The following is a 24,033-nucleotide window of genomic DNA, read 5'->3' on the forward strand; positions in this document are numbered from 1 at the left end:
TTGTTTTTTTTAAAGAAAATAGCTAAGAATATGGACATCCAGAGTCCTTAATAATTAACATTTGGCCACACTGTAGGGCTCCATTTCCAGCTGTTTGTTTGTATTTCTACAGTAATCAATGATGCTTTTGATTAGCTTTGTTAACATGTATTTTTATTGATATTTACAGCATGCTGTGAACGAATCCACAGTAGGTATAGTTTATATAAGGAGGTGGAGAGTATCAGGATGATTCAGTCGATTAAATTGTTGTTTATGAGAATGTATAATTTTTCAACTTGGAGCCCTACAGCGCTGGCTTATGATTATATGCATTTATCACCGTGTACAAATAATTGCTTTTCTTCTGGCTCTTATTTCTTCGTAAACAATCCCTTCATATACAGTACATGCCTGTCAATCAAAAATATTCCCACTACCTTTTATGTTTTTCACTCAGCTGGCTCTAATGTTGATTTGGCCCCTGTCCCCTCTTGGTATGGGTTAATTCCTGCTTTATTTGGCTCATAGATAAAAGATCAAAGATAAAAGAGTCAGCTAAATTGCCAAGTTCAATCAAGTCAAGATAAAAGGCTAATGGCAGATGCAATGATTTCAATGGTAAACGGCAGACCGGCTCCGAGCGGACGCTGATGGAGAGGCTGTGAGGCATTTTATGTGGGGCCCCTCGGAGCAGTACCTTTCATAGATACCCGAGCGTGCAATATGAGCGTGAAAATAGTCCAATCTAACAGGCAAGGGGCATCAGGGATGAAAATGAGTGTTGGGAATGACAATTAGCTATTCTATCCCTGTAATGTGACATGCTGGAAGGCAACCAATGCATCTTGTTGTTTGCCTTCACCTAGTGTGACAGTGTCCCCTCCTCCCCATCACTGCTAATTCCTCCTGATCCTCAGCGCCATAGTCTTCAATTGTTTGTCTAACATTACACAACTGTTGGCATGAACACTTTTCTACCAAGCAATGGTAACATAAGGTATTATGTTCCCCAAGATGAAAAAAAAAGGCATAAAAACAAACTGACAGCTGAAACTGATCCAAGTCGACTGCTATTCACAAACATATTGAATATACATTTAATCGCCTCAAGCTCCAAACGCTCCCATCTACAAGCGCGTATCGAAATTAAACCAATATTTATTTCGACTTTTTTATTATTAAATTAGTTAAAATATAAATTATCTGCATCACAACCTCTTTTAAGAGTCCATCTTCTTTGCAACAAGCACGCCTTTTTCATATAGACGTAATTCCTGAGGCTCGCTGTCTCCCGCTGTGTATTTTGCAAGTTGATGCAAATTAGCAACAGACAGCCACGAGAACATAAACACATGTACAAGCTTACATCATTCTAAATATAAGTACTACTTATTGAAGCTCGTTTGAGTTTCTTGTTGAGGCTGCATTAAAAAAAAGTCAATACATCACTCCAATAGAAACTGACTGAGTGAAAGGAAGGAACATTCCCATTGACATCAACTTAGCAGTGTCAGAGTGGCAGCCATTATCATGTGTGACAAGGTGAATGTACTTCTGTATAGAATTACATGTATACAATATAAAGCATGGCGAGCCAGCCGCTAAATGGAAACTAAATGCTAAAATGGAACAACTTAATGCTTCCTCCACACACGGAGCAGATGAGTGCCAACTTTCTTAAGCTAGTGGGTGGCTGGCTAGCTAGCTATCACGCTAATTCCATCATGCTCTCCTGCTACATTGCAGAAAATAAGCCCCACGGCTGACTGCACTGTAAAACCCAATGTTGCTTGTTTGTTATTATAACTAATTTTTCCTTTTCAGTACAACTAAGAGTCGTGCAAAAGTAATTTTACCTTGAAATATTGAGTTAAATAGCAAGATTCATTTGAGTTAACTCCATTGTCTTTGTTGTCTTGACATAAAATTGTTTCGCAGCATGGACACTCAAATATTTAAGTTTTTAAGAAACAACAAGTTGGGTTTTTTCGGTGTGGCATGTTCGGTTGGAGCGACAGAAGTTATGTCAAATGAAAATCACAATTAAATCACAGGTTACTTGGCATGGTTTAGAATCAGTATAGCTGCTGAGAATCAACTGCAGCATCTCCCTTCCATCCATGCAACACCACTTTCAATAGAGTTTTACATTTTTAAAAAACACACTAAAAATACTGTAATGCAGCAGTAGGCTCAAAGGACTCTGAGGCACTCGAAGCTTACTGTATGTGGGGGAGGACAAGGCAAACAACAACAAAATGGCAGCTGTGATTTGTGGTCCCTCTTTACAGTCTATCCGGTGTGAGCAACCCATTACATATTATCAGGTGACCTGCCTCCAGGAAACCCAGACGGTCAGTAGCAGGAATGGAAGAGAATGTGGAGGATCGAGTCCACCTCCTCCTCTTCCTCGCTGTTTATACCTCTGCATTTATAGTCATTCCTCCAGAGAGAACCTGCCAGAAATTCACGCCATGAAATACTGAGAAAACCGAGGAACTAGACTGAGTATGAGTGGGCTGGTAATGTGGAAATATATAGAGAGCTTAACCAAAATATGTCTTATGCAGCTTTGGTTACAGCTTCAGTGGGTGGGCTACCCGATCATCCAGGTGGGCTTAGCCCTTCCTTAGCCCCCTGTTACAACTGGGCCGGTTAATAAGTGATAAGGAACACATTTTTTTACAGAAGCTTTGCTTAGCTGTAGCTTGCAAAACCTGGGAAATCTCACTCAGCAGTAGAAGAAAAGGTTTAACCAAGAAAGGTACAGTATGTCAGGTACACAAGAGTGTAGCAGCTGAAAGCGGAAAAGAGTGGTATTCCCACATTGCTGTAGTCTGTAAATACTGTTTTGAAGAAAATCACTTGCCAGTGTACAAAACATTTCAAAGGATTCCCACTCCTTTTGGGACTATCAAAGACTATTTCTTCCCATGTGTGTGTCAGAAAATGTGCATTTTTCTCTCCCTATGTGGGTTTCATTGTGGCTGGCCGGTGAATATATGCATATCGGTTTATGTGTGACTAATCAATTAAGCGGGTGAGTAAACAAGTGAGTAACTTCAGCAAGTCAGTGTGAAAAGGAAGAAAATAATCAGAAAGGATGTGCTGTTGGGGGCCTGTGAGCGTCAAGTATTTCCCGACTATCTTGAGTCACAGCTATGTCAAGAAAAGTGTGAAGTCATCAGCTCAGGGGAAGCTCTGTTCATTGACAAGAGTCTCTATTAGCATTCACATCCAGTGTCCAGAAGTGAATCTTCCCACCATTCCGCTATTGTCCCTACACAATGCCGCTCATCAAAGACTGAACAGTAGTAGAGCAAACACACAAAGCACAAAGCCTGTGATACCCAAGCAAAAATAGCAAACAAATACCTAAACAAGCACAAATGTCTTATCACAAGCAGCAAAGCTCAGGCTCAAGATTATGCAGAATAGGAAATGTAATCAGTCTCATTTATCTGTATGTCTGCACAATTCTGCAGCAAAACAAACATTTGCATCTCGGCAGAGATTAAGTTTTAAGCGAATGTACAAACACCTGTCTGAAAACAAGAGATATCTTGTTATATACAAAGTGATGCTAAAACCACTTCTGCAATAATCCATGGGTACACAGTGTTTTTCCTGCTGTGTAAGGCTAAGTATGAGGAGCAGATGTGTTATCTGTCAAAGCAGCGTAAATAATTACCTCTGGTCGCCTCGCTGTGGACAGAGTTTTGTATGGGAGGAGTGGCGGTGGTGTGGGTCATACCTCGCATTCTCGGGAGCCTGAGATGGTATAGGTGCAGGGTCCGGTCCCATTCACAAGCACATCCATGGCCTCAGAATTGGTGGGCTTGTAGTCCACATAGTACTCCTGCAGCGGAGAGCTCAGGGTGCGCTCCGTCTCTCTCGCTTTCTTGCGGCGTTTGCGGGCGGCTGCCGAATGCTCCTGTAGCTGCTTGACGCTGCTGGGGTAGCGCTTCCAAGACACGTAGATTACCAACAGGATCATCGCGACAGATAGAAAAAGGGCGACGCTTCCAGCCACAATCTTATGGAAGGACACGGGCTCCAAGTCTTGCTCTGGGGGGAGTGCCACCGGCGGGGTTACAGCTGAAGATGTGGGGCCTCTGATAGATCCCTCTCCTCTCTTTCCAGAACCAGTTGGTGACGCCAGAATGGCTGGGCGGCGGTCAGTCTGCACAGGGACACTGGATGGAGTCGGAGGGATGCTCACAGTGAGCGTTGTCGCTTGGTTTGATTGACAAACACCAAAAGCTTCAACAGCATCCATCACTTTCTCGCCCTGGGCTTTCTTGGGGGAGGCGCATATCATGGTGGTCTCCTTCGCCCCTCTGAAGTTTCTCAGCCAGCCCACCAAGGGACAGATGGCTGGGCCACAGTCCCATACATTCCCAGCTAAGCTAATGGTGGTCAAAGAGATCCAGGCGTCAACCACCTCCTGGGAGACATTGGTCAGCTTGTTGGAGTCCAGATTAAGGGTCTGCAGGTTGGGTAGGCATTGGTACACCACGGCATCCACTTCCGTCAGATCGTTTCCAGACAGATCCAGTTTCTGGATGGAGGCCCAGGTCCAGGTCAGGCCTTGGTTCATCGAGCGAATACGATTCCACTGCAGGTAAAGCGCCCGCAGATTGTAGAGGCGAGGGAAGTGGGAGAAATTGATCTTTGAGAACTGGTTATGCTCCAGATGCAGCTCAGTGAGCTTGACCAGGCCTGAAAAAGCATTCCGAGTGATACTGCGCAGGCGGTTGTAACCCAGATCCAGAAACTCGAGGTTTCTGCAATCTTGGAACAGACGCACTGGGACAGTTTTTAGAGAGTTTGAGCGTATGTGAAGGCTGAGAAGCTTACGCAGGCCCTGGAACTGCCCGGGCTGCAAGGCTTGCAGTTTGTTGTACGACAGGTCCAGGTTACGCAAATTAGGTACAGGGTGGAATGTGGTGTTGTGGAGCGATGTGATCTTGTTGGAGCTCAGGATCAGCTCTTTGAGCCTGCGGACCCCTTGAAAGGCCATTCCATCCACAGAGGCAATGTAATTGTGGTCCAAGTAGAGCCAGATGAGGTGGTTGAGGCCAACAAACTGGCCTGCGCGAAGACTGGCGAGGCTGTTGTAGCGCAAAGACAGGCCTTCACAGCCTCCGGAGAGGTTCTTGGGGACATCGCGAAAGGCGCTTGACTCACAGTAGACAATTTTTCCATCACAACGACAGCTCTTGGGGCATGGGCGCTCACTCAGAGATGGATTTGCCGCCAGCCAAACCTGCATCAGGAGTTGGACCACTAGCCAGCGACGCCGCAGAGCAGAGCCTAAAGGAGGGGAAACAAGAAAGAAGAATAAAGTTAGTTAAAGGTTTAGGTGATCATATTACGACCTTCAACATATCTCATTAAAGAAAGGGCTGAGCGATAATTCAATATGATGATGTTGATGGTCTTTCAATTGAAGGACATTGTGATGAAATCATATAAAGACATATTGTGATACACAATTACATCATCTAAATTGACAATAACAAGGACACACTCACTTAAATTTCTCAGAAAATATGATTTGAGGGAACTGATGATAACGGTTTTGTTTTTGCATGATCCTTCACCACTCAGTTGAATGTGATTCACAAACTGGACTCCAACTTGCAACTAGCGGTCGACCGATACAGGTTTTTTAATGCCGATACCGATTATTTTGACATCAGTCTTAACCGATCCCCGATATGTGCTGCCGATTTTTTTGGGCTGATTCTTGAAGCCGATATTGCCTTTTCTCCCTCCATTTACATGATAAATATGACACAAATGATAGCAAATGTTACACAAGTCTCAATTTAAACACAAAAAGAAACATTTATTAAGAAAACAAACAAAACATCTTAATATAAAAACGCAAATATCGACCCGATATATCGGCCAGCCGATATATCGGTCTACCTCTACTGGCAACTTCCAGTCACAAGCTTCTCTAACCTCGAGACTCCATTACCCACAAAACAATTCTGCATACAGCCCTGGACAGGGTTCTCTCTGCATAATAATGGTGGAGAATAATGTGTGTATTGTATTTATATGTAATTATTTAATTCACATGCAAAAAAGAAGTATACAAAATGGGCTTTACCATATGGTGATGGCTATTTATTTATTTTATAACCAGAAAACATGTTATGTCATGATATATACCATTAGAGATATGACCTACAGTATATCAGGATAGTACATTTTGGCCATATGACCAGGCACTGAGTAATATGATGATTATGATGTCAACCAATCACTCCTTCTCACACCTTGGTGTTGTTGTTTGTTTGTTTCTTAATACAAAATGAGAGGTTATCTTCACACACAGTCAGACCTGAATGACTGCCCAAGAAAACACTAGACCCAGCAAGCTTTGGCAGTTTTGCTTTTAACTTTTGGATGTTTTTAAAATATTAAATAAAAAGTCATTTTTAAAACTTTTTTATTTAAGGTCACATTCAGCTTGATGATTATTGTGTATGTGCATCTGAAGACTAACCCCTTTGCCAAAAAACATAAAAAAGGTTAAAAGCAAAGTCACAAAAAAAGAAACAGAAAATTGAGCTGTGAAAGTCAAGAAAATGTGAAATAACTGCTATTTGATAGATGTGACGGATGCTTTCAGTTCATTTTCACCTCATTGAGTTCGTTTGACCTTTTCATCTGTATGTCTTCAACACTGCACACACATCAGTAAACAGATAAATTCCCACTTTACATTCACACTTTGATATCTTTTAGTAATATCTATTTCTTTGCATTACCCAGGCTGTTGCTGGAGCTGCTGGTTGCTGGAGGAAACCTTAGATCCAAACTCTAAAGCAGAGCTCTGACAAACAGGAAGTGGCCGATCGGAATGTACCAACTGTCCGCCCCATAGGGGGGGCAGGGGGGATTAGGATTTTAAGTTAAGATATTTTAGTGTATTTCTTTAATTTTTTGGTGCTTTTGATTTTCTAATTTTCTTTTATTTGTAGTTTAGTTGGTAGTTGTTGTCTTTGTGTCACTCCTTTGTTTAAAAAAATGGTCCAATCAACAACTATATTCCCTTTGGTGTTCAGTTTGCTGGGTGGCACTCCAGGACAATAGGTGGCAGTAATGCACCTGGAAGCTACAAATAAAATCAGAAGACACTTGATGGGGTTTTTCGTTTCTGATTGTAAGGTCAGTTTAGTCCATGGGCCTCAAACAAAAAGATATTTTGTGGCCCTCACCCTGATATGAAAGTTTAATGTGAGTTTTATATGAATGGCACCTTACCGTGTTGTGTGTGGAAGGTCCCTTTAATTACTTTTTTTTGTAATTTTGTGTCTTTTTTTAAATCATTTTGTGTCTTTTTAAAATAATTTTGTGTCTTTTTTGGTAATTCTGTGTATTTTTTGGTCATTTTGTGTCCTTTTTTTGGTCATTTTGTGTCTTTTTTGGTCATTTTGTGTCTTTTTTTGGTCATTTTGATACTGCTTCCAGCGGCCCCCAGGTAATTTGAGTTTGAGACCCCTGGTTTAGTCTGTTCAGTTAATTCCAGCTCATGTTAGGCTATTCAATTAAAGTTAAACTATCCTCTTTATGTATTTAAAGTTATTTGGTTCCAAATTCAGTCCTCTGAGTACCTTGGCATAGTCATATTGGTCCAACATCGACATGCAGAACTAATTCCATTACTAAATTTCACTATACCAGACACCAATTTGGGAATTTTTCCCCTCTAAAATCAGTCGCGGTCTCAAAAATCCCATATCTTTTGTAGTGAATCTAATGGTCAGATATCTCACAGTTAGTCAGAAGGAACAGTAGTTTGTCTGACAGCAATAATATTATCAATAGTTCATCATGGCTCGTTTGAACCTCGAGGGTTGACGACTTTTGTCCAACATGACTTAGGGAAATCACTTGAAAACTCACTTTAAAGTAATAAATGACAAGGCACTGTTATATGATGATAATACTGCTTGTTTTGATTAATTGACACTTTTATGTGGTCATTAAGTTGTATAATTCAAAGTCCTATTTTAATCACATTAGCATTTTATATTCAGATATAAAGCAATGTCCACATTGTGTGGACTCAGTGACTCAAATTACATGGTGTTAGCTGCTTGGATTGATGTCATTTACACTGCATATTTACAATGAATACACACCAGTGTTGGAGCAAAGCAACTTGCAATTTGCTCAATCATATCTTTATCTGTATTTGTATTCAGTCATCCCATAAGCCATCATTGCACCAATGGAAGAAGCAGATAAATCATGAAAGGCAAAATTAACATTCAGGAGCTGGTGGTTGTGTATACAGTCCTGGAGACATTTCAATTCACACTCCAGCCATTTCACGTATAACCAAACCAAAGCAGTACAGGTTCAGCATGAATCATCGATTCTGCTCTCCACGGGTTCAAATAAAAAATCACTCTAAACCCTATGGAATTACACAACTCATGTCTGCTGCAGAAACCTCTGCCTGAATGCCAAAAGGTGTCTATGATGTAAATTTCTGAGCTGCAGGGATAGGTATCGTTTTTATGTGATGTGAAAAGATTCAACATTTACCAGTAAAGTGAGCATGCACTTTTCATGTTCTCTGCTTGATACCTCGACTCCACAGCATCCCAACAGGTAAATATACTTTTAACTCCACTTCATTCATCTGCCAGATTTAGTTATGTTGCATATTCCAATTATGAATCAAACATGAACTAATGAACTATGATGTATCATATATTAATCTACCCATTACAGTATATAAAATAATTTATACAACAATGAGCAGTATTATTCTTACAGGACATTCTGTATAATTTACTTTTACTTTTAGTATATTTTGATGCTTTTGATGCTTTTACTTAACTCTATGGAGTCTTTTTGGGCTATTTTGTCCATTTTTGAATCCTTTTCATCCTGCCTGTATACACCACTTAAAAATGTTTAAATGTCATGTTGGTATATATTTTGTTCACCTACATGACCTGATACTAATTGATTTTTTATTCTGACTTACTGGATCAACATTTTGAACCAAAAAGAAACAAAGAAAAACCAACATAAATGTGATCTTGTGATTGTGTGTGATCCTGTCAGCCAACTCTGGTTTTTATTTTCTAGTGTGAGTTTTTCCACACAGAAAGTGTGATATATAAAGTAAAATGTATTAAATAGAACCACTTATTTTTTTATGAAAACACACAAGTAAATTGCAGATTCACTGATGTCCCTCAATTACATTTTACTTGGAAATACCAACTAATTAAGCCAATGAACTGGTTTAGTGAATATTACTTGGAACAAATTATTCAATTTACAGACAAAACTGACAACACATAATAACAAACAATCACTAAGTAATGCACTACATGAAAAACTGCTATTTTAAAGTAAAAGCACTGAATTCGCATTTCTTTGTAGAATTTATATAGATGATTTAAATAATAATTACAGGGCCAAAACACGTTTTATTCAGTGTTCTCTGCTACAAACAGGATTTGAAAAGTGAAGAAGAGTGGTCAGCAGCTTCCTGCGATATCACTCCTTGTTCTGAGGTGAGACAGAGTTGTTTCCATTAAAATCGTTCCCCTTTACAGAGCCACTAATGACGTGTCATTAAGATACATTGATTTCCCCTTGAGGAGGTGGTATAGGGGGCTGGGGGATTCACTTCTTATGTGTGTTTCTCAAGGCAATATCATCAAGAAAAGTCTTTATTACCATCATCACAGTGAGATAAGGATAATGTGTCAGGATGGATCTAGTCCACGCTTTAATTAGCTTGCAAAATGTATGAAGTGTTGGCAGGCCCCATGATGAATCTCTCAACAAAAACGAATGTGCTACATTGATGATGAGCTATAACATGAAATATCTGGGCTTTAGCGCAGTTGAGGCAATGAGTATGATTTCACTTTTCTAGTATTTTCCATAATCTTTGCAGGATTTGTCAGAAATAATTCCCTGACACAGAGTGGCTAAGAGGCATCATAGAGCATATGCTATCTAACATAGCCATTTCCCTCCTTGCCAAGCATCTGCTGATCCCATATGGGTATTGTATGTGTGTGCTTGTGTGTGCGTCTCGAAGTGTGATTGAGAGATAGGGAACACACTTTACTGTTTGTTTTCAGAGGAATCTTTCATCATTCCTTACAGATGGAGGGAACCATGGAACTGTACAGATAATTTGTGCTGGCTATTGATTATACCAGCAGATACATCAATCATTTGTCTTCATCTTGGATCGCACAATTGTGATCCTTTCACATAAATGTTGGGTAGACAAAGACGGTGATCACAAGATGCAGTATTTCGGAGCGCAGCCAATTTGTTTTTCAGGTTTTTCTCAATGTAACTTTGACTAATTTGCCGACAACACTGCGCCTCAAAGGCTCACAATGAAAAAATTGAAGAAAAAAAAATCCAACAGGTTGAAACGGCAGAAGTATACGGATACAGAACGATGCCCATGTGTAATGTCCCGTGTGCATTCGAAGCAATTTTAATAGACTGGGGAACTGAATGCGTGGGCTGTTAAACTCAGACTCAGATTAAGAAAGAAATATTTTTTAAGTGGTGTTGATCAGATGTAATATTGGTTTGAGATCAGAGGTGATATTCATGACAGGTTGGGAAAAAAATGCATAATGGCTCATCAAAGGGCAGATCGTACAGAATAAACCCCAGAAGGATTTCTCAACATATTGACAATGCAAGTAGGGCCAAGCAGCAACCTCCAGGCCTGAATAGTGAAGTGAATGTGTTAGTGGCTTAAACCTGCATTATTTATAATGGCCAGCAGGGGGCGACTCCACTGGTTTCAAAAAGAAGACCCTAAGTTTCCACAGAACTTTGCAACACACAGAACTCTGCAATCATTTGTCTTCATCTTGGATCGCACAATTGTGATCCTTTCACATAAATGTTGGGTAGACAAAGACGGTGATCACAAGATGCAGTATTTCGGAGCGCAGCCAATTTGTTTTTCAGGTTTTCTGAATGTAACTTTGACTAATTTGCCGACAACACTGCGCCTCAAAGGCTCACAATGAAAAAATTGAAGAAAAAAAAATCCAACAGGTTGAAACGGCAGAAGTATACGGATACAGAACGATGCCCATGTGTAATGTCCCGTGTGCATTTGAAGCGATTTTAATAGACTGGGGAACTGAATGCGTGGGCTGTGCCGTATACACCACTTAAAAAATGTTTAAATGCCATGTTGGTATATATTTTGTTCAGAACCTGGTCTCACAAGAATCCGTGAAATAGCCACGGAATCACTCAAATTTCCGTGAAACTGACACGGATTTCGCTACAATGCAAGTGACTTTTAAGGTCCCGGCGGTCAGAACAAAAAACATGGCGGACAGTTCTCTCATTTTTAGTGAAAAAATCAATATTTTGACTTAGTTTCTGCATAAAATGGATTTTGATCACATTTCTAGCGAGAAATATATGTTTCATTTTCTAAATATTCACTCAGTGAATGTACATAATCACTTTGTATGTTGGAATAGCCACGGGATATGACAGAGACGGTGATCACAAGATGCAGTATTTCGGAGCGCAGCCAATTTGTTTTTCAGGTTCTCAATGTAACTTTGACTAATTTGCCGACAACACTGCGCCTCAAAGGCTCACAATGAAAAAATTGAAGAAAAAAAAAACAACAGGTTGAAACGGCAGAAGTATACGGATACAGAACGATGCCCATGTGTAATGTCCCGTGTGCATTCAAAGCAATTTTAATAGACTGGGGAACTGAATGCGTGGGCTGTTAAACATGAATGCATGCTTTCTAAATTTTGTGTTTGACTCGTATCCCAGGAGGCTGCAGAAACAGACCCCTATTGCTTTTATTTCCCATGTGCATAATAGGCTTTCTTTATTAGAAGTGACTCCGCCATCTCTTTCAGATTGAGCCTGCCTCACAAGACACCTCGCTCCCCCTTTCTGACACTGTATGTGGTTTAATGAGCGCTCAGTGCGCTAATGCCTCTGTAAGCCATCTCCTTCCCTACTACTCCTCTAATCTTATTCACAAAGGAGCACAAGTCACCCTGTGAGTTGTCACTCATGGGGTTTGTTCGTCTATTACCTTTTTACCTGATGTACCTCTCACCATTACTGTTCTTATGCTGTATCTGCTTAGATGAACAATGTCTCCTTCATTTTCTTCTCCGTCCTACTGAAAATAGGCTAGTTATGCAGTCCTTGAACCCTGCAGACATCAGGATGTTTTTATAATGTGAAATCTATTCTATCACATGGTCAAAGGCATCGTCTCAGAGCTTTCACAAAGGGCCTCGCTCTGCCTCGGGAGTGCTGCGGATAAAAGGCTCAGATTAAGAAAGAAATATTTTTTAAGTGGTGTTGATCAGATGTAATATATTGGTTTGAGATCAGAGGTGATATTCATGACAGGTTGGGAAAAAATGCATAATGGCTCATCAAAGGGCAGATCGTACAGTAGACAGGACGAGGATAAACCCCAGAAGGATTTCTCAACATATTGACAATGCAAGTAGGCCCAAGCAGCAACCTCCAGGCCTGAATAGTGAAGTGAATGTGTTAGTGGATTAAACCTACATTATTTATAATGGCCAGCAGGGGGCGACTCCACTGGTTTCAAAAAGAAGACCCTAAGTTTCTGCAGAACTTTGCAACCACACACCCTTTTCTCCCTGAAATATCCACACATATATAGAAGCACTTATAAATACAAAGTGCACACACGCTTTCACACACACTCACACACACATACGCATCTATAGCATTTACATAAAATTCCCCCATTGGTCTGTCTGTCTGTCTGTCTGTCTGTCTGTCTGTCTGCTGATTTGCTTATCAGCATATATGTATGGTCACACAATAACCCTCCTCCTACCTTTTAACTATCAGAAATCAATGTTAACAACAACTGGTGTTGTAAATAACTTAATTTTTTTTGATTATTTACCTTATTTTCTGTTTAGGCTGTTTGACCTTTTCTTGTTCTGTAAATAAAAATAAAATTGTCCTCCAAAAGAAAAGAAAAAGAAGACCCTAAGAAGGATGACCCTACTGCCTACATGATTTATTGCCTCAGTAAACATTTTTAATTAGTTTATGGTCACAATTGAGTTTCAAGTCCTCTTCAATATGCACAATGTTCATTTTGTAAATTATGATCGCATTTAGAGTACAAATAAATTATAAAGGGATGTATGATTTAGTGCAGGGTTCCAATATGATTGACAGGTATGAACCACAGTGTAATGTGTGTATTTGTCTTAGAACCTCGACCCTTTCACATTGTGTGTGAATGGCAAATGCCCCTTGCTAACCAAGCTAGGTGGCTAGCCCTAGCATCAGCTCATGATGTAGCTCCCGATCTGTTCTGAACATGTGCTGGTTGCAAAAAGCCCAATATTGTGATGCCCATTAACCAAGATAACGACATCCAACTCAAGGCTTCGAAACTAGACTGCACAAACTAATTGGTTGACATCATGGTGACAACATCCACTATTTTTTACACAGTCTAAGGTAGAGTCCTATGATTTACGCAATGTGGAAAACACCAACTTTTATAATACCAATGGATTCAACTGTAAATCGTGAAATATGATTAAATTGTTTTACATGTTGTTATTTGGACAACGCACATTTGTTTCGTCTATATTTAGTTTGCATTGTATCTTTTCTTATTGTGCAAATAGACATTTCCCAAAGCCTTCTTATTTGTCAGACAGCATTTCTTAGTTCAAGCTTTTTTTGAGAACACCTTTGAAAAATGTTCATTTTGATAGGGGACAAATTCAGCCATTTCAAAAAGTGGTGGGGATATGTGCCTATGCCTTTTCACTTCGCTTGTTGAATTCCATTTCCACCCTCCAACCATCTTCCTTCCCTTTTCTGCTTTCAGACCCAGCTTGGATGAACATGAACATTTCTCCTGCTTTCTTTTTACTGCTCCGTGTGATAACACAGACCTGCGATTCTCATTTTCTTTGTCACCCCCTGCAGTTATCTGTCTAAATCTAATATGAATGGATAAGTCAAAGTTTGTCCAAAGGCGTGTGCGTAATGCTTAGTTATGTAGCAGACAGCCCTGCTGTCCTCAGCACGAGAAGATAGCTGTTTCTGCCTCTCAACCCTAACACATAGAGAAGAGTAAGTGCACTTTACTGCTGACCTAAAATAAAACCAAATGTAGCTTAATAACTTGGCAAATGGACTCGCTAACTGGTGCACTTTGAGTGCACACAAGTGGCTCATTGCTATCCGCTGCCTGTCATTGACAAAACTGCTACTAGCCCCAGCCTTGACTGCACATAGAGGCTGGACAGCAGCCGAACACATAGGGAAGGACGTCCCCAGACCGGCCTAAGCCATCCTATTAGTCTCCAATTATCTCTGAGATGATAGCAAGGCCTGCCAAGTTAGACCCCTTTCAACAGCAGTTGGAAACACAGTGTCCTGGTGTGCCCGTCTTGTATTTGTAACACTGATTAGGTGGAATATAGAAAAGGCACTGCTGGGAGTATTGTCATGACTACTGCGCAATCACACACACGTACACAATGCACTGTATACATTATGCCCAATCAGCCTACACTGTACTGCAGCAGAGTAAAAGTCACAGTAGTTTACATATTAAACATACAGTACTCTCAGTGTTCATTTCTAGAATTGGTTAATGAAGTAAAACATGATATGTATAATGTCTAATAATGTTAAATATTCTCAAATAATGTTATTTGTTCCAGAAAGCAGCCTTCTGAGTGGCTTTGCATATTGATATCGGTGCAAAATCCACATAGAAAAAGTCTATTTTTAATCCAACTCATAATATTCACAGTGTCAGCCACCACATGGGTAACCTGTGCATTATTCTCCTCTAAAATGGGTATTGTTTGAGAATAAAAACTCATATTATAACCTCATATGTCACCGGAATTCAAGTTTTGACCATTTAAATTAAGAATAAATAAAAGTAAAATAAAAAGCTAAATTGAACTGTATGTTCAGTATCAGTCAATTGCTGACCCTTTAAATAAAAAATAATTTAAAAAATAGTGCGCAGTAGTCATGACAATGCTGGGAGTATTGTCATGACTACTGCGCAATCACACACACGTACACAATGCACTGTATACATTATGCCCAATCAGCCTACACTGTACTGCAGCAGAGTAAAAGTCTCTATCTGGCCCTATTAAAACTCTGCTCTGAGCTCACTACAGTATACTTGTCATTACGGTTACTGTAGCAACACAACATTGTTACATCTTTCAAGGATGTGAGTGTGAAATTATTGTGGATGCAATTTTGTTTGGAGAGCAAAGGGTAAATGTGTGGGTAAATAAAATATAACCAAGACACATTTTTCCTCCTGTTCAGCATTATTCCTCAGCACAGCCTGACATATTGGTATTTATTGGTGCTGGAGTATGTTTTCGGAGATGAAAGCCTTTTTTACAGAACAAAGGATACAGAAAACAATGACTGTTGTGATTTAGAAAAGCTGTCATTAAGCTATTTTTTTTAACTATTATTTATTTCAAGGGTCAGCAATCGACTGATACTGAACTTTCTGAACAGTTCCATTTAGGTTTTCATTTTATTTTTAGTTATTCTTCATTTAAATGGTCAAAACTTGAACGACACTGAACACCCAGTATTGATGTTTATTAAGCTATTTATTTATTTAATTTTATTATTTATTTAAAGGGTCAGCAATTGACTGATACTGAACATACAGTTCTATTTAGGTTTTTATTTTATTTTTATTTATTCTTCATTTAAATGGTCAAAACTTGAATGACACCAAACACCCAGTTATGATGTTTATTAAGCTATATTTATTTTTTATTTATTCTTTTTTGAAATTATCTGCAATTGTCTAATACTGAAAATACACTATTTTTTTGCAATGTATTTTATTTTTACTTATTTTTTATTCAAATGCTCAGCAACTGACTGATACTGAACACCCAGGAATGATGTTTATGAAGCTAAATTTTATTTATTTTATTTATTCTTTTTGGTCATGACACTAAACATACAGCATTATATAGCTTTTTGTTTTATTTTTATTTATTTTTTATTTAAATGCACAGTAGTTTACATACTTAACATACATTACTGCTAGTGTTAATTTCTAGAATTGGTTAATAAAGTAAAACATTATATGTATAATGTCTAATAATGTTAAATATTCTCAAATAAAGTTATTTGTTTCAGAAAGCAGAATTCTGAGTGGCTTTGCATATTGATATTGGTGCAAAATCCACATAGAAAAAGTCTATTTTTAATCCTACTCATAATATTCACAATGCCACCCACCACATGGGTAACCTGTGCATTATTCTCCTCTAAAATGGGTATTGTTTGAGAATAAAAACTCCCATATCAGTCGGGCTCTTCTTCTTCGCAAAACATCACTAATGGAAATTCTGTTGGAGGGCTCAATACAAACTGGGTTATAACCTCATATGTCACTGGAAAGGTTGTGCTTTGTTTCTCCTCCCATGTCATCTTATAATAGCTTAGATACCAGCAAAAGAACAGCATCCTGGTCAAGTTGACCCCATGAATCTACAGTGATGTGATTGTGTTCGTCACTGGGCAACACGGCCCCGACAAAAGGCTGCAGGAACACTCAAAACATCTGTAGCCCCGAAGCACCAAGACTTCATGTTGTGTGTTTGTAAGATTTTAAACGTTGACAGTGAGAACATTTTTGGACAGTGGACACCACACGGTAACACTTTACAATAAGGGTACATTAATCTTCTTGAGTCAGCTCCATCTCCACTGTGTTAAAGTGTTCATGTGTTAATGTGTTTTAGTCTTTTTGGTCATTTAATGTCTTTTTTTGGTCATTTTGTGGGGTTTTTTAGTCGTCTTGTGCCTTTTTTTGGTCATTTTGTGGTCATTTTGTGTCTTTTTTGGGCCATTTTGTGTCTTTTTTTGGTCAATTTGTGTCTTTTTGTGGTCATTTTTATAATTGTGTGGTCAATTTGGGTCCTTTTTTGCTTACTCTATGTAATTTCTTGGTCATTTTGTGTCTTTTTTGATAATTTTGTGTCTTTTTTTGGTCATTTTGTGTCTTTTTGGTCATATTGTTTTCCTTTTTTTGTTCATTTTGTGTCTTTTTTTAGTCATTTTGTGTCTTTTTGTGGTCATTTTTTGTCATTTTTGTGGTCAATTTGAGTCCTGTTTTGCTTCATTCTATGAAATTTATTGGTCATTTTGTGTCTTTTTTTGATCATTTTGTGTCATTTTGTGGTCAATTTGATTCTTTTTGAGGTAATTTTGTGTCTTTTCTGACAAATCCCAAAGTATCAAGTTGCTACTTTCCAAGGAGTCTCTGGCTTGAAGCTGACTGTTACACACTCAGGAGGTCAGAATGGACCTTTAAACTTATAGCAAAGGACTTTGATTAAAAGTAACAATAAAATATAAAAAATATATAAATGCACAGACAGAGAGATGTTTAGTTGTTGTCTGCTTCATTATTTGTCCAAAATGTGTTGCATTAACTGAGTTTGTATGATCTCCAAGTGGCAGAATGAAAAGTATTTAAAAAATGGACAAAACAGCCCAAGACTCCAAAGGGTTAAATAACATTGACCGACACTTCAATAACAGGTCACTATTGTGTTCATAATCATTAACTATTGTTGTTCATGTTCACTGTTCAACCTTATATACATGTTTAATGGTTTATAAAAGTACTTTTACAAGCTATATACTTCAATTGTACGACAAGGGGCTAAAGAGCATTAATAAATGGCTAATTATGATTAATTAATGCTTATAGTAACGCTTTTAATCATAATTGCTTAGTTGTGAACTTCATTACAAGTACATAATAATCAACCAATTAACATTTAAACCCTTAATTATAAGCTAACAAGAGACAATTGTTGACAATTATTTAATTCTTATTATAGTATTAATTAACTGTTAGTCAATGCTTATTACTGTATTGGTTAATGTTAACCCAGTTAATGTTATTGCTGTATTAACTAATGTTAACTCATTTATTCCCAGAGACTATATTTAGCAGGAACAGGAAAGGAGGATTTGTTCTGATTGGTTCAAAGTCTTGGAGTCTGGTATGGACATACTGTACTTTGTACAAGTGTATGACAGTACAACTTTGAAAAAAAAAAGTTTTTTTTTTTTTTATATATACGTGTTTTCTATGTGATATGTTTCAAGTGTGCATAGATTTAATATTTAACTTGTTATTTATACCAGATACTTGATTGTGTTCCTGGTTCTTTCTAAGATGTATCCATTTTCTTATCACACTTTATTTAGTCATTGAGCACATGGAAGTTCTGTTTCTTCATACAATGTAATGAAATGTATATATTTAAAAACAAATGTGATCTAATAAGCCCCAAAACGTAATATTGTATGGTAAGAAAAACCTCACTTTTTAGCCAAAATGTTCAAAATGTCTTCTTATTTGTGTTCAGGCAAGAGCACAGAACTCTAAAAGTTTCAGTTGAAGGCCCAAATGGGTTAAAATCATCTTTATGAACTATTAAATGTATAAATGAATACCTTAGATAACACAAACATTAGTAAATCATAACTTAACAAAACTTCTACATAAGTGTTAGTTAATGCTTATTACAGCATTAACTAATGCTAATTTTTGTCGCCTTATTGTAAAGTGTGACAGTTCAGTGTTAGGGGATGGAAAATGCATTATGTTAGTGAATGTCCTCACAACTATAGAGATATAAACGTGTTGCAAAGTGACAATCAAACAACACGTTTTCTATCAGTTGAAGCTCAGTACGTCAGCTGATCTGAGGGAAATCCTCACACCTGCTAAAAATCAGAGAAATGATGGGGAAATGTGATTCCCTTTGACTGGGGTCACTGTCTATAGTTTCTGCTCATTATATATTTTTATTTTATGTTACTGATGAATCTTTCCAGTGTGTTCTTGGCCTTTAGCTCGGTGCATTCAGTCCCTACGACCCTGACCAGGAGAGGCAGATACATAATGAACACTGATTCCCAAGTGCTTCACAATCCATTGATTTTTTCTTTGAAAATAAGCAAATGTAAATAACAAATGCCCCTTTATTGCACTCAAAGGGCCTGTTGATCCTTTCCTTTCCCTGCTCCACCTGACATTTCCACAATGCTGCCTGCTGGATGCTATAGGACCAGCAGAAGGTCATCTGTTACCTATACTGAGCTACTGTGAACTTATGCATGAGGCGCTACGGCTGCTATCGCACTGATTTTAATTCAAACAAAGTAACACTGCATCTGCTTAATTTCTTATCATGCAGGCAGCGTGTGAAATGTCATTCCGGTCTCTTCATTTATATTAAAGCTCGAGGTTGCTTTTTTTACAATCCATACCCTACTGTTCTCTGTCTGCAAAGCAGATCTCTAATGATTTGCTCCATGAAACATAAGTGCATTGCATGCTGTTAATGAAGAGCATCACAGTCAGCCACGCTGGTGTATAACTGAGATTACAGCATCACATAATCATCAAATAATTGTGGGCAACAGCATGAAGGGATATGGTTGACAAAAGTTGACGCTTGGTGCACCTGGACGTGGATGTGATTGTCGGCACATGTGCACCAGCATGTGAGTCAAAATCTCTGCACCTCAAGTATGCAGGGCTTTCTGCTAAACCTGCTCTGATATTAAATTAAAAGCAGGCCCATAAACCAGACTTGTATGATTAACCATATATGGTTGCTTTGCAGTACACATAAATTACGGCTGAGCTCCTGTACTGTATGGCTTTCTGTGCTGTTGTAGCTTATATTGATGTGGTGCAGTAACCCACCGTGGGTCGATATATCATGCGGCCTCGCAATTAATGGCACAGCACCACCAGTGAACTTGGCCATCTGTATACCAGTTAAGAATGGCTGGGGAGATTAGGCTACCCAGGACAATAAAAATCTGGATGCAAAAGATGGAGCCCAGATTGTTTGAGTTTTTTTGGGGGGGAAAGGTGAGAAATAATAAAAGAAATATCTAACAGTTAAATAGCAAGAGTGGGGAAAGGGGGGGGGGGGGGGGGGGGGCAAGAGGGTGGCTGTTGGGGGGGTGGAAGGGGGGGATAAGTGTCTAACTGTGCGCACGCGTAAAGGGAACTGTTATTTCTAATGAGAATTAACCATTTTGCCCCGTTCTGAGAATAAGATGGGGAAAAACACGTGCACGCGCAAACAGAAAAACCATCATGCATTACTGAAGGAGTGGGGTATTGACTACACACACACACACACACACACACACACTGAAAGGTACGCACACAGTGTATTGATACATGGACGCACAGTTTTTATGCTCGATTTGGAGAGTCTCTCTTGATAGCAGGTGCAGAATACGACATCTTTCTTGAATGAGAATCAGTCTGCTAAGCAAAACCTGCACGGACCGGTGCCTTCAGCCCCGCAAGAGTTTTTTGGGGAGGCGTTATATAGCACCAGGGGCTCAAAGCGGGACAATAGGCTTCGTGCGTACAGATTAAGCACAATCAATGATTATGCAGGACCACGCTTTATAAAGTTGACTGGCTTCCAACATTTACCGTGATTAGCATTTCAGTCCATGCCAATGAGCCAGCCACTCTAACTAGTCAAGGGAAAAAAAGGCTAGAGCTCACTTACAGGGAGGTTTATTCGCTTTGCTGGTGATTTTTGAAGCAAATCTTTACGCGCACAGCGTTGGGAAATACAGAGTAAGTATCCGTAGGTTTTAATAAGCCACAGTGAGAGGAAATGGAGGAAAAACACATTGCAGCTCTGCGACTAACAGGCTACAGCACAGGCTTTCAGCCACATCCTTCAAGCTCCCCGAACCACTTCACAAAAGACACCAAAACCCTTATTAGAAAGGCTGTAACAGTGCGTTTAAAAAGACGACCATTTTTTTGGTGCAGATTGAACACAGCTTCTGCTCGGAAGAGACAAGGCGTCTCGTGGTGGGTTAATGATAAATGAGGAGAATATTTTTTAAAACATACCGTAAATAACATAAAGAGAACTTACCCATATCCGCTTATCTGTCAGCTCCAGCCTACAGGTTTTAATGGCTTCTAGTGCGCGACATCCGAGTCCGCATGACGCGCTCTCCACAGACAGGTACCGTCCTAATCCACGAGCCCGGTCTCTCCGCGCAGCCGCCGACTCCAAAGCGCACCTGCCCTTTACTCTCCCGGACCTGGATGTGCTATCCGGTTTAGTTCTGCATCTATACCCGTGCAGCCGAAGCGGGGCGATTGTCATTTACTCCCAACTCCAGATGAAATGCGTAAAAAAAAAAAAAGAAGGAAAAAAAATCCGAGTTCAGAATTATCCAGCAGCGAGAAACAGAATGGTTTTCTCTCTTTTTTTTTCAAGTTAGAGCCAAAAGAGTACCGCAGTAGGCGCAGACAATAACGAAGCCACATCCAAGTAATTCATATCAGTCTTACGTGGAGAATCCGTGAGAATCCTGTCACAAATATGACTGCATGATGCACACACACACAAAAAAAAACAGGATGTAATTTTCCAAAAGGAGCCCTTTTTTTTTAAGATTCCTCTCCCAAGTAGAAACCCCGGCGTCTCTGTTCTCAAGGATGCTCAGTCTGATTCACCGCGCATGGCGCACAGAGGAAAGTAACGCTCGCTTATCCACAAGTCCGTGTGAAACGCTGTCAACGCTGGAATAATCAAACATCCCCAAAAATATCCACCTTTTCTGTTCAAATCCTCCTTTTCACTCCTTCGTTGTTGCTCGGATTGAAATGCAGCATGACGCTGTTGTTAATCACGTCTGCATGTCAAGGCAACTTTGTCAGGCAGAATCGGAATGCCCTCTTCTGGTGAGACAGCGACCCGTGAACTTGTCCAAGGGTGTATCGTGAGTTAAATGTTAGGGTGGCATGATTTTTTTTTAAAACAAACAACCCAAAAAAAAAAAAGGTTGCCACGGGCGACACCGAAATGGATCTTCTCATAACAGTGGAAACCAAATATTACAAGCTTTAGTATTTTCTCATATTATCTAAAGGAAATCATGTGTTTTTTAAAGATGTTAGAATAAGTATTGTGAGTTTTCAAATAATGCATTTGTAGAAAATGTATTATAAGTTCCTGAATATGTATTTTGTGTGTATATGTGAGCTTTAAAATGCCACCATTAAGACATATTTTAGGGTTAAGACTCAGTTTTGGGCTTACCAAATATTATAAGCTTTAATATTTTCTTAATCTAAAGGAAATCATGTGTTTTTTAAAGATGTTAGAATTAAGTATTGTGAGTTTTCAAATAATGCATTTGTAGAAAATGTATTATAAGTTCCTGAATATGTATTTTGTGTGTATGTGTGAGCTTTAAAACGCCATTTTTTTAGGGTTAATACTCATTTTTAGGCTTAAACTTTGGCTAAAGATTCATGTTTTGCTTCCAGTTATTGTGGAGGAACTGCATCATGCTGTGTGTGTCACAAGCAGTCTATACACACATGCACAACCCTATGTATGTGAGAATGAGGCCCATTGAAAGAGCAGCTATAACCACCCACTGTGAACCCATACAAACTGCAGCAGGACGCTGTCCATGGTGCTGAATTGGTGCATTTGTGTGACTGAATGATTCCTGGAACTATCCAGGGACTGGTTCCTACTCCGAGTGTACACAGGTTATAAGGAGCGCCTGAAAACCAGAAGTCATAAACAGAACTCTATTTAACATTCTGCACTAACCCGTATTGGAAATGCAATGGTACTTAATCGACAGCGGCCTCCCTCTGCGTCACCCCAGCTGCCTTTTAGAGCTTGGGTGTATTTAAGGAAGGAATAGGCAGCTGAATATTTAATGGGAATTGCATCTGCACTGGGTTACTAATCTGCGTTGCCCCTTTCTTTAAACTTAAATAAAGCCGGACTTATACGGACAGGCATATCTCCCTCTAAATAACAGCTATGTACAAGAAATCATTTGGTAAAGAAACATTTTTAAAAATGTGTTCATGAAATGCCTCGCTTGTATATTTTGACTCCAAAAGTGTTTATTTCTCCGCTATCTTTGCAGCATAGGTGGACTCAAAGTAGGGGGTGTGGGATAAAGTGCCCTCTGGAGTGGCCATACAGTAAAGAAAACATGACAAAGTGCCCTCTAGGGTGCCCATACAGTCAAGAAAGTACGATGGCATGCCCTTAAATGGACAAAACATGACAAAGTGCCCTCTAGGGAACCCCGCAGGTCAAAAGAAATATGAAGAAGTGCCCTCTAGGGTGCCCCTAAATGGAGAAAACACAATAAAGTGCCCTATAGGGAGCCCTTCTAGATAGAACAAATACAAAAACGTGCCCTCTAGGGTTCCATTAACTGGAGAAAGCACGATAAAGTGCCCTCCAGGGAACTCTTCCAGTAGATAAAACACAATGAAGTGCCCTTTAACATGCTGATATATGGTGAAACATGATGACTTGCCATCTAGGGTGCCTTTCCAGTGAAGAAAATGTGGTAAAGTTTAATCTAAGGTACCATTCCAGTAGAATAAAAACACAATGAAGTGCAATTAAATAGAGAAAGCATGAGAAATATAATTTAGCGTGCCCTTCCAGTGAAGAAAAGGGGATAAAGGATGCCCTCATAATTAAGAAAATATTATTAAATGCCCCCTATAGGCTGGCACACATGCTAGAGAACTTTCTGGCTTGTTTTATTTGTATTTTTTGTAATTTTTTCTTAGACTCAGGCTACACGATTTGGAAAAAAATATCTAACTGCGACATTGCATTGGTGGTGTGATTGACAATTTTTGAGGAAATTATAATTACTGCAGAATTATTCTCACTTTCATTAAAAGTTTATTCAAATGATCATGGTGTGATGTTTTTTTCCCCAAATATTCTGCCATGAAATCTCTGCAGCACCACTTATTTAATTCAGAGTGGTATTTTGATTCATATTTTGCCTTAAACCAAAATTGTGCTTTCCTGCTGTTTAAATATATAATTCCTCATTGTGTTTTGATACAATTTCAATCAATTGTGCATT

At 39.1% G+C, this 24,033-nt stretch overlaps 1 protein-coding gene across 1 annotated transcript in view; it reads right to left on the bottom strand.

Annotated features, from left to right (window-relative positions):
* Positions 1-21,764, bottom strand: part of LOC131992464 (leucine-rich repeat transmembrane neuronal protein 4) — a 182,685-nt gene extending 160,921 nt beyond the window's left edge. The window contains exons 1-2 of the mRNA XM_059358059.1: positions 21,033-21,764; positions 3,737-5,298 (exon numbers count right to left, since the gene is read on the bottom strand). Of these exons, the coding sequence (XP_059214042.1) occupies positions 3,737-5,298; positions 21,033-21,036 (1,566 nt within the window). The 5' untranslated portion in view covers positions 21,037-21,764. The remainder of the gene's footprint in view (positions 1-3,736; positions 5,299-21,032) is intronic.
* Between the last annotated feature and the right edge of the window lie 2,269 nt (positions 21,765-24,033).

Source organism: Centropristis striata, chromosome 19, assembly GCF_030273125.1.
Source record: "Centropristis striata isolate RG_2023a ecotype Rhode Island chromosome 19, C.striata_1.0, whole genome shotgun sequence".
NCBI classification, from domain to species: domain Eukaryota; kingdom Metazoa; phylum Chordata; class Actinopteri; order Perciformes; family Serranidae; genus Centropristis; species Centropristis striata.